The 12544-nt window shown below is 49.3% G+C and overlaps 1 protein-coding gene across 2 annotated transcripts in view; it reads left to right on the top strand.

Moving 5' to 3' along the window:
* LOC144688614 (protein-glutamine gamma-glutamyltransferase 2-like) overlaps nucleotides 1–12544 on the top strand; it is a 68539-nt gene that overhangs the window by 45740 nt on the left and 10255 nt on the right. For both annotated transcript variants that reach the window (XM_078555390.1, XM_078555391.1), the window contains exons 8-9: nucleotides 9079–9182; nucleotides 10743–10985. In XM_078555390.1, the coding sequence (XP_078411516.1) occupies nucleotides 9079–9182; nucleotides 10743–10985 (347 nt within the window). The remainder of the gene's footprint in view (nucleotides 1–9078; nucleotides 9183–10742; nucleotides 10986–12544) is intronic.

The raw sequence follows: 12544 nt of genomic DNA, 5'->3' as shown, positions 1-12544 counted from the left end.
TTGTGAAACGAGTAGATGAGATAGGTGTCAATACCTGGCAGTGGCTACCACTGGAAAATCAGAAACTGAAAACACAAGTGTATAGGAAACCAAGGAGAAATTGTTCTGATAGACTGATCATCTTTAAGCTCTGCCTCATTACTGGTTTAACAATCAGTGGCCCAGATCTCATGGACAGCATTGATGCTGTGCGTATCAGCACTGCGCGCAAAGATTTCTATCACGCAACCCTTTTGCGATTTTTCAGCCGGGATTTCCGATCCTGACTGAAACATTGATGGGTCAGTGCAACCATCCCCAGGGAAGACCATCGAGTGGGTGGGTGAGTGGATGGGTGGGTGGGGAAAGGGTGGGTGGGTAGTCTGTAGGGGCGATGGTTGGACTGGGCGTTGTCGGGTCAGGGGTAGCCAGGTGGGTAGTCGGGTTGAGGGGCAAATGGGGTTGGGGGGGTGGGGTTCGGCTGTGGTGCTCAGTTCAGTTATGCTGGCTAATCATGGAGTTAGATCAGGTGTTAACCGGTGTAAAATTTCCAGGGTAAGTGTCCAAGTAAGTCCCATGTATCTGGCCTGAGTCTCTGACACTGAGCTCAGTATCGGAGACATGTGTGGAGTGCACTGGACAGCAGATATCACCCCATCGGAAGTTCAAACTTCATGGGCAAGCTCAACACGTGTCTGCGTCAGGTCTTCCATGGGGTCCTGGTGTGCATCTCCCAGCTTACATCAAGTCTACAATGATCCGGATAACAGAAGATTTGGGCCAGCACATCAGGGAAATGACAAGCCCCTGTTTAAAGAAGTACAGCAAGTTTCTCAATGCACAACCCGTCATCTTGAAGTTTTTAGTTTTAGGCATAGGATCAGGAAAGTCTTTTGCTTCAGGCATCAGCGGCCAGTTGCTTTGGTGTGAATGGATTCAGATATTCCAGCCTACGTATCATGGGCAGAATTTTCTGGCTGACGTGCGGGTGGCGCTTAATGTCGCGCGAGCGTCCCGACGTCAGTGCGCGGCATCGCGACATTTCGGTCGGCGGGCGCGCACAGCAGCGGGACGCGCGCCTGCCATTAATTAAAGGCCTCGTTAAGGCCCTGAACTTGCTAATTGTCGATGATTTTGAGAGGCTCGTGCGACCTTCAGGTCGGCGCATGGGCCCAACGGGCAGGCAGGTAGGAGATTTTTTTTACTAAAACTCATGCACTGGCAGGATATGTGGACTCAGGGGGGTTGTTCATGTTTTTCATGAAGTATTTAATGCAGAAAGTGTTTTAAAGTTGCCTGTGTGATTGTTAGCAGTTCTCATCGATTTCCAAGAGCTTCTTGTGTACTTTGAAACCAGTCTTCAGACAGTAATCTTTCTCGGGCCTGCAGCTTTCCGGAGGCCCCCATTTAGCCTGGGTATGGGCTCTGACCTCTCTACTGGAGGCAGCTCCTCTGAGGAGGAAGGGAGGGATAGAATAAGGAAGTGGCCAGGAGTGGACAATCAGCCTCCAGGAGAGCCACCTTTGGGAGGCCAGGCGCAGGCACAAGGGGCGCAGGGCCAAGAGGTTGTCCAAGGTGGAAGGAGCCGCAGAAGACACCATTATCCTGCTGCCAGGGTATACAGGCGGCGAAGCAGCTACCTCAATATGACTGAGATGCAGTGCCAAAGGAGGCTCTGTCTCTCAAGGGAAACAGTCAACTATATCTGTCAGATGATTGGCCCTGAGATCTCCCCTAACTGTGTGGGTGGACACCCCATGCCAGCGGCTCTGAAGCACACAGTCGCCCTCCACTTCTATGCCTCTGGCTCCTTGCAGGGGTCGGTGGGTGATCTGTGCGGTGTCTCCCAATCAGCTGTCCACACTTATGTCAAGCAGGTTACAGACACTCTCTGTTCAGATGGGCATTGACCTTCATCCACTTCCGCTGGGACCAGGCAAGTCAGGCACAGCGAGCCAGAGGCTTTGCAGCCATTGCTGGCTTCCCCCGCGTCCAGGGTGCAATAGACTGTACACATGTGGCCATCAAGGCGCCAGCAGGTTAGCCCAGTGCCTTCGTCATAAAGGACAGGCTTCCACACCATGAACGTGCAGATAGTGTGTGATCACAGGATGCTGATTTTCCAAGTCTGTGCAAGGTACCCAGGCAGCTCCCACGACGCCTACATCCTCAGACACTCCCAGGTGCCGGGGCTCTTCAGTGCTCCGACTTGGCTGGATGGTTGGCTGCTGGGTGACCAAGGGCTTTCCCCTCAGAAGGTGGCTCATGACGCCTCTCCGCCATCCAAGAACAGAAGCTGGCTAGCGGCACAATAGGAGCCAGGGCACCACAAGGGCTGTGGTGGAGTGAGCCATCGGTCTTCTCAAGATGCAGTTCCATTGCCTGGACTGCTCAGGGGGCGCACTCCAGTACCCCCCCAGATCGCGTCTCTGTGATAGTAGTAACCTGCTGCGCTCTGCACAATTTTACGCTGCAAAGGGGGGATGTAGTTGACGATGAAGAACTTGACGCAGTGGATGAGGCTGCACATGATGAATCCAGCAGTAGCTGAGAGGATGAGGAAGCACAGAGCGATGATGAGGGGCAGCACGCTGACCCACTACTAGGGCAGGGACACCCGGGACAATTTAATCCAAAGAACCTTCAACTAATTGATTAGCAGAACCAGCATTGCCTGGCACTTCCACAAGTGGCACTTAGGTGCTACATCTTCCACCTCATCAGCTGCAACTAGGGGCTTAGTACAGAAACATCAATGTCCACCCAAACACTCATGAGATGTTTGTGAAAAATACAAATGCAGCACAAAGGAAACACCCTCAGCCATGGCCAGAAAAGTGGACTTTATTCTGTCCAACATAAAACAGAGAAAAGTCTCTATGACAAAAATAAGTCTTTGTTCCCTAATCCAAGGCCAACACAAAATCACCACTGACATATCCGTGGTGTGCCTAACGTGTCTTATGCTTTCGTTTGTGGGTGCTACGTCTTGGTGCCGCCCCATCGCTCGGAGTGGCTTGTGAGACAGCCTGCTGACCCTGCTGTCCTGTTGGCGTCGATGACCTTGGTGGACGTCCTCTGGCCCGTGGAGCCTGTGATGTCCCCGTCTGGGAGGGAATGGCCAGTTCCAGAACTGGCACTACCCCAGTTGTCGCAGCCTCAACGGAAGAAACGTTGACTGGCAGAGGGGCGGAGGAGCTGCTGCTCTCATCCGGAGCGCCCTGAGAGGAGCTCACAGTGACGACAGGCAGCTGCTGCACCGACGTGACGTCCCATTGGAGCTCCCTGCTCACCGCAGATGCATGGGCACCGACACTTGGTGCCCAGAACATCTCCCACATTGGGAATGACCATCTGTGGCCATTACCGTTGTGAGGGCTTGCAGGTCGAGCGTAACCCAATCAGAAGAGTCTCCATCCTATCGAAGCCCCTCTCCATGAGAGTCGCCAATCTCTCAGTGGAGGAAGTGTGAAGCTCTGTCCTGAGGTTCATGCCTTCACTGACACTCTGCCTGGACTCCTCCATCACAGAGACCAGCTGAAGTGTACTGTCATGCAACCCTACCAGATGTAAACGCGATTCCTGCCACTTGTCCTGCAGCTGCTGCATTGGTGGCAACTCCAGAGGCACATCATCAGTGCCAGACTCAGCATGTGCCTGGTCCCCTTCAACCCTCCAGCTACTGGTGCCATCGGCGCACTCTGTCCCTACCATCTCCTCCAGCGATAGTGAAATGTCCTCTCCACTGTGACCCGGGACACTAGCCGACGTTAAATTCCCCACCGAGGTGTTTGTGCCTGGCTGGCTGAAATGAAATGCTGCAAGTTGCACGTCCTGGGCCTTAGGTATGGAGGGGGGCGGCTGCGGTGTTGTTGGGCGCAGCCATGTGGTGGTGATGCTGAAATTAACAACGACAGTGCATCAGGTTGTGTACAGTCAGTTAAACCTTTCATCCCTTCCCCCCCCGCCCAGCCTCATAAGTCACTCATCCTTCAAGACCCTAAGGAGACGAACATTGGTGGGATGGAAAAGAGTCAAGAGGAGGCCCAGACACGCATACAGTCAGGCTGGTCAGATGGCCTCAGGAATGCCACATAGCATGTAATGTGCCATTGGAGTGGGGAGAGTGCAGAGGTACCTGACCTGGATGCATGCTGGCCTGGAGAATTGTGGTGCTGAGGAAACATTCCAAACACTTGCGACATTTGCCGTGGATCACAGGAGATTGAGAGGTCACATTATTGGCCTTCATACCGTCATGAGGGGCATAGAACGGGTGGGCAGAAGGCAACATTTCCCCTTGGTGCAGGGATGAGTAACATGGTGGCATTTATTTTAGTTGAGTTCTATGAGGTTCACAGGTGAGGTGCTGAGGACCTTTTGGACAGAGTAATGTGGGACGCAGTGGCTGAAAGGGTGGTGGAGGTACCAACCCCCCTAAGATGCAAAACGTCTTTGGCTGTGCAGCAGCGATGCCATAGCATGTTAGGCCTTGGGGATAGTGGTCACAAATGGGATAAGGCGACTTTGGAAGGTGCTGGAGGTGGGGGGCAGGCTGCAGGAGAGGCCAGCGGGGGGCGCGAATCCTCAAGGGGACGAGGGACCTTTTGTGTATGACCCACACGTCAGAGTGTCTCAGTCTGTGAATGAGCAGTGCTGCAGCATTAACGATTGCAGCAACCATCAGTGCTTTGGATGGTGGGCAGACAGAGTGGATGGGACTGTGGACCTCAAATACCTGGCCGCTGGACCCCAGCCTCGCCGCCGCCTGCCTCCTCCCCAGCTCCATGGCCTGCTCCTCGAAGGTGGTGAGGCGCTGGAACAGGGCGTGCCCACCACCATTCCGCTGGTGCTCCCGCAAATTGTGCTTAGTTTTTGCCTGCAGAACAGAAGAGGATTTACTGGGGCTGCTCGCTCATGTAGTCTGCACACGCACGCCGCACCCCAACCACAGTGGCCCATCTGAGGCCTCCAACGGCTCCTGTCCACACTACTGGTGATCAGTCCCCAGAAGATACTCCGGCTGCTCACAACGGCTACCTTGGACATATTCGGCGTCCATCACTTTGAATAACACACGGGTCTTAGCGCCCATGGCAAGGAGGCGCAACTAGGTGTGGCGCCAAGGCCAGCAGATGGCTCTTGGCCACGACACCTTGAGGCTCCCCTTCCACCATCTCATCACCATCAATATGACATGTGTTAGATTTCTGAGTATGTGTCTAGCGACCTCCCCTGCAGGTTGCCCCCAAACTACTCAAATGCAACAAACGCCAATATATGCTGCGGGGAGAACCCATCTTCTCCTCAACCACTAAGGCTGATGTAAGCATGGTCACTATCTGTTTGCCCACCCAGTGTGCGCCAAATGCCCGAAGCAGTAACGACAGCAAGACCGGGGGAAGGGGGAGGGGCTCAAAGGCTAAAGCTACCTTCTGGGTCAAATGGCCAAGGCCGACATGGTACTCACCCTTCCAGAGCGCAGCAAATCATTGAATCTCTTGCGGCACTGGGTGCCTGTGCACTGACAGCCTCACCAATCTCCTCCCACGACTGCCTGGTGACATGGGGGGCCCTCCTCCTCCCATCCTCCGGGTACAAAATATCACTACGGCTGGACACCTCTTGGAGGAGGACAGCAAGGCATGCATCAGAGGAGTGAGGGGCATACTGGCTCCCCGCTGGCCTCCCCTGCAGCCTGTCTCCCACCTCCTGCTCCTGTTAGAGCAGCCTGTCTCTCTCTGCGAGTGGCCATGGTGCACTGCCTCAACGAGGCTGCCTGGCCATTCTTTATACAGACTGCCGGTTCCCCATTCGGCCTGAGCACGCCCCCCTCCACAACGATTTTCCCGTTCTACACGGGAGTTGCTAACACGCTGGGCAGCTCTTAATTAGCTAGCCCGCGCAAAACAGCGGCGCAGCCCATTTTGGCGGCGGCAAACAGCTGCCCACCCGCCGCCAAGTCAATCGGGCCTGCCCGCCCATCAAGGGCAAAATTCTGCCCCATGCGTTTTATTATTTAGCAGCTGAATTCCTCTGTAATTGCTCAATATACTATGCACAAAGTATACATGTTATGACGGTGGGGGGGAAATCATCCTAGATTTGCACTAAGTGCGGTAGGGGGCAGAAGAAGGGACGTTTTACCCACCAGCCGCAATGGCGGGTTTTTGTGCTGTATTGTCCCAATCCCACCTCATTAATCACGCATTCCCAGGAAACACGCCATTTCGCTGGCGGGCAGCCTCTGATTCGCCCACCATGCTGTCGCCTTGCTGCTTCCTCACGCCGGGCGCCATATTTAAAGTGCAGTTGCGCACACACCTCTCGGTGCTTCCAGCCCAAGAGGGCACAGTTGAAGACATGACCCCAAAAGCCAAAAGAGTGCAGTCCCCAATTCAGTGATGCATCCCGGGGATGCCTTCTGGACAGCGTTAGAGCCTACCATGATGTCATTTAGCCCCGCTCTGGCCACAGGAGGCCCAGCAGTGTCTCCACCCTGGCTTGGGAGGCATTGGCAGAGGTGGTCAGTGCCAATGCTGCACAAAAGAGATTCACAATCCAATGCAGAAAGAGAATGAATGATCTTATTCGTGCCGCCAGGGTAAGGCAACCATCTCATCACTCTAAACTCACACGCTCATAAGCCCATCACACATGCAGTGGCACCTCACTCACTGCCAGCTCAAGGTACATCACCACCCACTGTCTCTCACATACACCTTCACATCTCCATCTCTCCTCATGTCCTCTGGAGACTGCCTCCTCAGCCCTAACCCTCTTGAGGCCACATTCACAGATCAACATGTGCCCCTACACACACCCTGGGATACCCCTCTTCCCCAGTACAGCCCTCTCCCTGCAGCCTCTTCCCTTTCCTGAGGCCTCTTCTCCCCCTTCCCCAAGCAAGCCCGAGTTCTGCAGCCATTGAAAAGCCATCCCCGCCTTACAGCTGGTCTGGAAGGTAGAGATCTGCCCGAGAGCCCCCTGAAAGTGATGTGGTGCTGTCTGTGAAGCCTGGTGCTGATGACCGTGAGTGCTGCCTGAAGCAATTTGGCAAACAAACCTCAAGTCCCAAGCGATGTGCAGCTCACCAGGTGCATGTTGCTTATGTTCAGCCGTGAAACGCCACGCTGACTGCCTGGATGGTCCAGCATGGGGGGATGACTCCAGCGAGCTGGGCTCACAATAACATGCAGATGTATTACAATGAAGTTCCTGACAAGTGGCAGTGGGAAACACGGCCTGCCATTGACGGAGGGTGGAGCGGACAATTGCAAACTGCTTCCATGATGTCATGAAATCGAGTTTTGGACTTCCCGCCATATTGTCCGCTCACGCCGTCAAGGACACCTGCCGCCAACAGGAGCGGACGATTCAGCCTGTGAAATCACACTTATTTCACCCTGTAGCCAAGAGAACAGACACTGAGGCTAATTTTGGTTGATAACCTGAAACTGCAAGATGGGATCAACCGTCTGTTATGCATCTTGCCCGATTTTCATTTCCAGTAGCATCAATGAAATGAAAAATTGGGAGTTATGTGAAGCGAGCGGCTGATTCCACAGCCACAATAGCCTCATTACATCTTTCTTCACTATTCCCAATACAACTGGCCACTGAACAGCTCATTTCCATCAAGCAGCTTTACTCAGTAAAGTTTTAAACATTTAGGGAAAAGGTTTCCTCTGTACTGCATTCCGAGAAAGCAGGTCTCCAATTACCTTACACACAGTGGGAGAGGAAATCCTCCACTCCTAGCTGTTTCTGATTAGAAGTGATGCTTGTATAAACTGTTGTGTTGCTGGAAATGATTACATTTCTGGTGTTGTGGTTTCCTGAGATTAGGACACATGAAACATAAACACTAATTTCACTTGTAGAGTACTGAAGCTCGACTGGGCTATCCCAGTCCAAATGTATTTATGTTTTAGTAGAATCCAATTTAGCCAGGCTTTCTTGATTCAAAGAAAGTTTATTAGTTACTAAAAACCTGAGAAAAAATAATAAAAACACAATACACATACACACAGATTAGAGATGAGAAATTGAGTCCAAAAATGAAAGTTTAAAAAAAGCATACAAGTCTGTCTTTGACTTGTCCTTGAGAAGTAGATGACAAAATGTTGCAGCCATTAAATTGGGTGATTCTGGTAGACCTGACTTTGGCAGTTGAGCAGTTGGTTTGGAGACACTTGGTTCTGTAGGTCAGCTGAGGGAGCTGACCTATTTCCTTTTTGACTGTGGCTTTGCCGACTTGTGACTTGCCTCCAGCAAAGAGAAAGAGTAGAGACAGAGACTTTTACCTGCAAGCTGCAGGGATGCTCTTCTTCTGCTGTTGCCTTCCCAGCACACACTTACACACCAGAACTAGAGCACACAGATCAAGTTTTCAGCTGGCTTTTTAACCCCTTTTCTTGTGTGTTCCTGGAAGGGAAAACAAACATGTCTTTCACTCAGATTTGCTTTCTTTCAACTCAGATCATGTCCACATCCTGAGACATAACTCAACAGGAGATGGTTTCTAATGAGATGGTAATTAGTCTCCATTGTCTCCGCAACCACATGAGATTAGACTTCAGTTTTTTGCATTGCATCTCTCCCTCTCAAGTGTCTCTGTCTGAAGTGGGTCTTCACACCTTTTTTAGGTGTGACATTCCAAGGCCTCTCTGGACCAGTCGGTTAAGTTTTTAATCCACGCAGGAATTTCCCAGAAAATGGTGACTTTACAGTGTCAGCCAGCTTTTGCTTGTATGCCCTTTTAAAATAAAACCCATGTCTTCCTCAAGAAGAGGAACAACTGTCATGACAACTGTTGAAACCTTCCAGGAACTCATACTTTGAAACTCTTTCGAGTTATCAACAGTCACAGATTGCAACTCTTTCGAGTACAATCACAGTTCTTGGTTTCCGGGAGTGGGACATGAACCCACAACCCTCTGATTCAAAGGCGAGGGTGCTATGAACTGAGCCACAGCTGACACCTCAAGATGAACAAGATCTGCATCCCTGTAAAGCTAGTTTTAAGACTAAAAATAAATATCCAATCAAAAGGCTAGGGTGGTGCTTGTTAATAATAATTACTCTGTAACACTGAAGGAATTTCCACTGCTGGATAGAGTCATGGATGACGCGCCCTGACCTGAAGCCAGGCTATGATGGATGGCAAGTAGTAGATCCAACGCCACAGGAGAAAAGTGAAGGTAAGTGTAGATAGCGTAGAGTGTACTGTAATAATTTTGTACAGGAAGTGCTTAGAGACTTTTCTTTGGCAAACAAACATGATTGTCCCCTGAGGGTGAAGTTAATAGTCCTCCAAAGGAAACATTCATAAGGCTCTATAATCAACTGCAGATTGTCATCCAATAAACTTGGAATAATTAATCCTTCAACTAGATTGAGTGCCTAGTCTATTAGTACCTACTACAATTTTCTGGCCTGCAAAAGCATCACCAAAAATTGTCCCTAAATCTCCTGTGTGTTTCACTCTTTATTACCAATGCAAAGCATTCATTAAAAAAAGGCCAACCTTTTTAAGTTGGGCTTTTCTGTCTTGAAGCTAAAAATTTACAAGCAGTTAAGAATGCCCTCTGATTGACTTCAGGAACTTACAGTCGGCTTTCATTATCTGGATGTGTTTATTTACATCAGTTCTTTTGGGAACACTTGAGCATGACCTTAAAAGGCGCAGGCTACGATAACAGCTATAATACCTGCACTCCAGATCCCAAGCTGCTACACCACAGGAAATTTATCAGTCAAAAAAGACAATGGGGGTGAAGGGCAGAGGGGAGATTTTACACCCCCATTGTGAGCACAAAATAAAATAAAACGGGTGGCTAGCCCATTACATTCCCACCCATCCCTGAACTGTCCCTTGTATTACAGCAGTGGGTAGCATGTCAGCCATCCCACCTATCCTTAGGCCTAATAAGGCCCTTAAGTTGCCAATTAAGGCATCTTCCCACCTTGGGTGCCATAATACGGTGGAACATAGTATAGGGAATAGTGGAAGGAAAGTGGCCAGCCCTTTACTTTTTCTACTCAGGTTAAAAGGCAGGAAGTAAGGGGCTACCTCTTTTGGGGGTTCCCTTGTGCTCATCGGGGGCATCTCCCCAAGATCTGTGCGCCCCCGGCCTCTAATTTTCGCTCACCCCCAACCCCTCGCTAGGGTCCCCAATCCCTCTCTGACCAAAAACCCCAGACTCGGCTAAGTCTGGAAGACATGTTATTTTCTTATCAGGACCCCCTTGTTGCCACATTACTCTGTATTCTGGCACCACTGGGACTACTCAGCTGCCAGCCCGTCAGATTGGCGACAGATCTTGAGGACAGGACTTCCTTTCCCTGAGGGACAGAAGTCCCAATCTCACCTTGTTGAGCTCGCTTCCAGCGTATTATCACTGTGGGACAGCCCTTTTTTAAAGTCGGTGAGCTGCTGACTGACTTTTCTACCAGGGGATGTGCGAGCAACATACCAACCCCTTCATAAATTCAGCGTAAGATATTTTCAGGAGATAAATATGAGTTTCAGATGGTGGCCATCTGCCTTAAAATCTTAACTCTTACAGTTTATAGTCATCAGAACTCGATGAGATTCTGTCATACAACCACTTCTGAATAACCATAATTTGGCAATATAATTGATGATTAAATAGTTCAAATTAACTATAGTATTGCACATTTTTAAAATTGTTCAAAAAAGCAGAATGCAGCTGTTGTAAGGTTGACATTGCAGTGACGTTTAGTTTTGTTCTTTTCAGGAATTTATTGCTGTGGACCGGCTCCAGTTAAAGCAATTAAAAGTGGAGATATTGATCAGAAATTTGATACCCCATTTGTCTTTGCTGAAGTCAACGCCGATTATGTGTCATGGCTTCTCTGTAAAGATGGTTCCAAAAAACAGATCGAGGTTAACCATCGACTAGTTGGTCAGAATATCAGTACAAAGGCTGTTGGCAGCGATGAACGTGAAGATGTCACGCACAATTATAAATATGCGGAGGGTGAGCAGTGATTAGACTGGCATCATATTTGGCATGAACAACAAAGGTTACGGGAAATACTTGAAAACAAGCTTAGAAAATTATATTTAATCACCCCTAATGGGAATTATGATAATTGAGTGACTGATCCTTGAATACAGTAATGCTACAACAGAATCAACCACAAGTTGCAGGGAGGGGAAAAGAGGCTGAATAAAGAATATTTGTTATACAGCTTAAAGCACACTATAAAGCATATAACAAGTACAAAGTACATCAAAACCGTTAAGGTATGATTGGATGTTAACACTGAAGTTCCTTAGAAAATTGAGACTGAGGAAGGATGTTTACCAAATGCCTACTTTAGGGTCATCCTTTAATTCATATACCCTACATTATAGTTTTCATCATACACAGGAGTGTCTTTAGCAGAAGCACAGTTCAGAATCAAGCAGCCTCAAAAATAACTAACTTTTAGCTTTTTTGTTTTTGTAAGTGTAAGGAGAAAGGGAAATGATGATCACAACCTGGCAAAAGGCCATCATCCTGAAATATGTTTCTCGTTTCTGAAAGCCTGGAAGAGGTGCTGACTGATCTGCTGAGTGTTTCCATTCCAGTGGAGAGATTAGAGAAGCTGAGGTTGTTCTCCTTATAGCAAAGAAGGTTAGGGGAAGATTTAATAGAGGTGTGCAAAATTGTCAAGGATTTTACTGGAGTAAATAAGGAGAAACTGCCTCTGGTGCAGGAAGGCTGGTAATCAGAGGACGTAGATAAAAGATGATTGGCAAAAGAACCTGAGACAAAATGAGCAGAATTTTTTTTATGCAGTGAGTTGTTATGAGCTGAAATGCACTCCCTGAATGGTGTAAATACTTAAAGGCGAATATTTACAGAGCTACAGGATAAATGTATAGCACTTTCAAGGAGATGGTACAGGCATGATGGGCTGAATGGCCCCCTGTACAGTGTCATTCTATGATTATATGATTTTTTTTTCCCCCTGGGTGATGGGTCATTAAGCACACAGGGCAGACATGCAGCAGGATGACCACCAGAAAGAAGGAGCCCCAATTTCAGGTAGAGGAACACCCTTGCCAAGAAGCAGAAATGTGCTTCTGAAGCACTTCACTTAAATTAGCGTAAAGGACGCCGAATGATTTTTGTCCATCAGCAAGACCACTAGACCCATCAGAGCAGTTGTGGCCATGTACTCTGGTACCTGTCCTCTGGCATTACCTGGCATCAGCAGTACTTCAGTGGGGAGTAGGGAAAATGACTGGTTTTCCAAGCCCCATCTTTCCTGGCATTTTTAAATTCATTTATGGGATGTGGGCATCGCTGGCTAGGCCATCATTTATTGCCCATCCGTAATTGCCCATGAGAAGGTGGTGGTGAGCTGCTTTCATGAGCTGCTGTAGTCCCTGTTGTGTAGGTACACCCACAGCACTGTTAGGGAGGGAGTTCCAGGATTTTGACCCGGTGATAGTGAAGGAACAACGATATATTTCTAAGTCAGGTTGGTGTGTGGCTTGGAGGGGAACTTCCAGGTGGTCATGTCTCCATGTATCTGCTGCGCTTGT

The sequence above is a fragment of the Cetorhinus maximus genome, chromosome 13, assembly GCF_964194155.1.
Source record: "Cetorhinus maximus chromosome 13, sCetMax3.hap1.1, whole genome shotgun sequence".
NCBI classification, from domain to species: Eukaryota; Metazoa; Chordata; class Chondrichthyes; order Lamniformes; family Cetorhinidae; genus Cetorhinus; species Cetorhinus maximus.
Note: the sequence above shows the minus strand (reverse complement) of the source record. Positions and strands in the feature narration are given on the sequence as shown.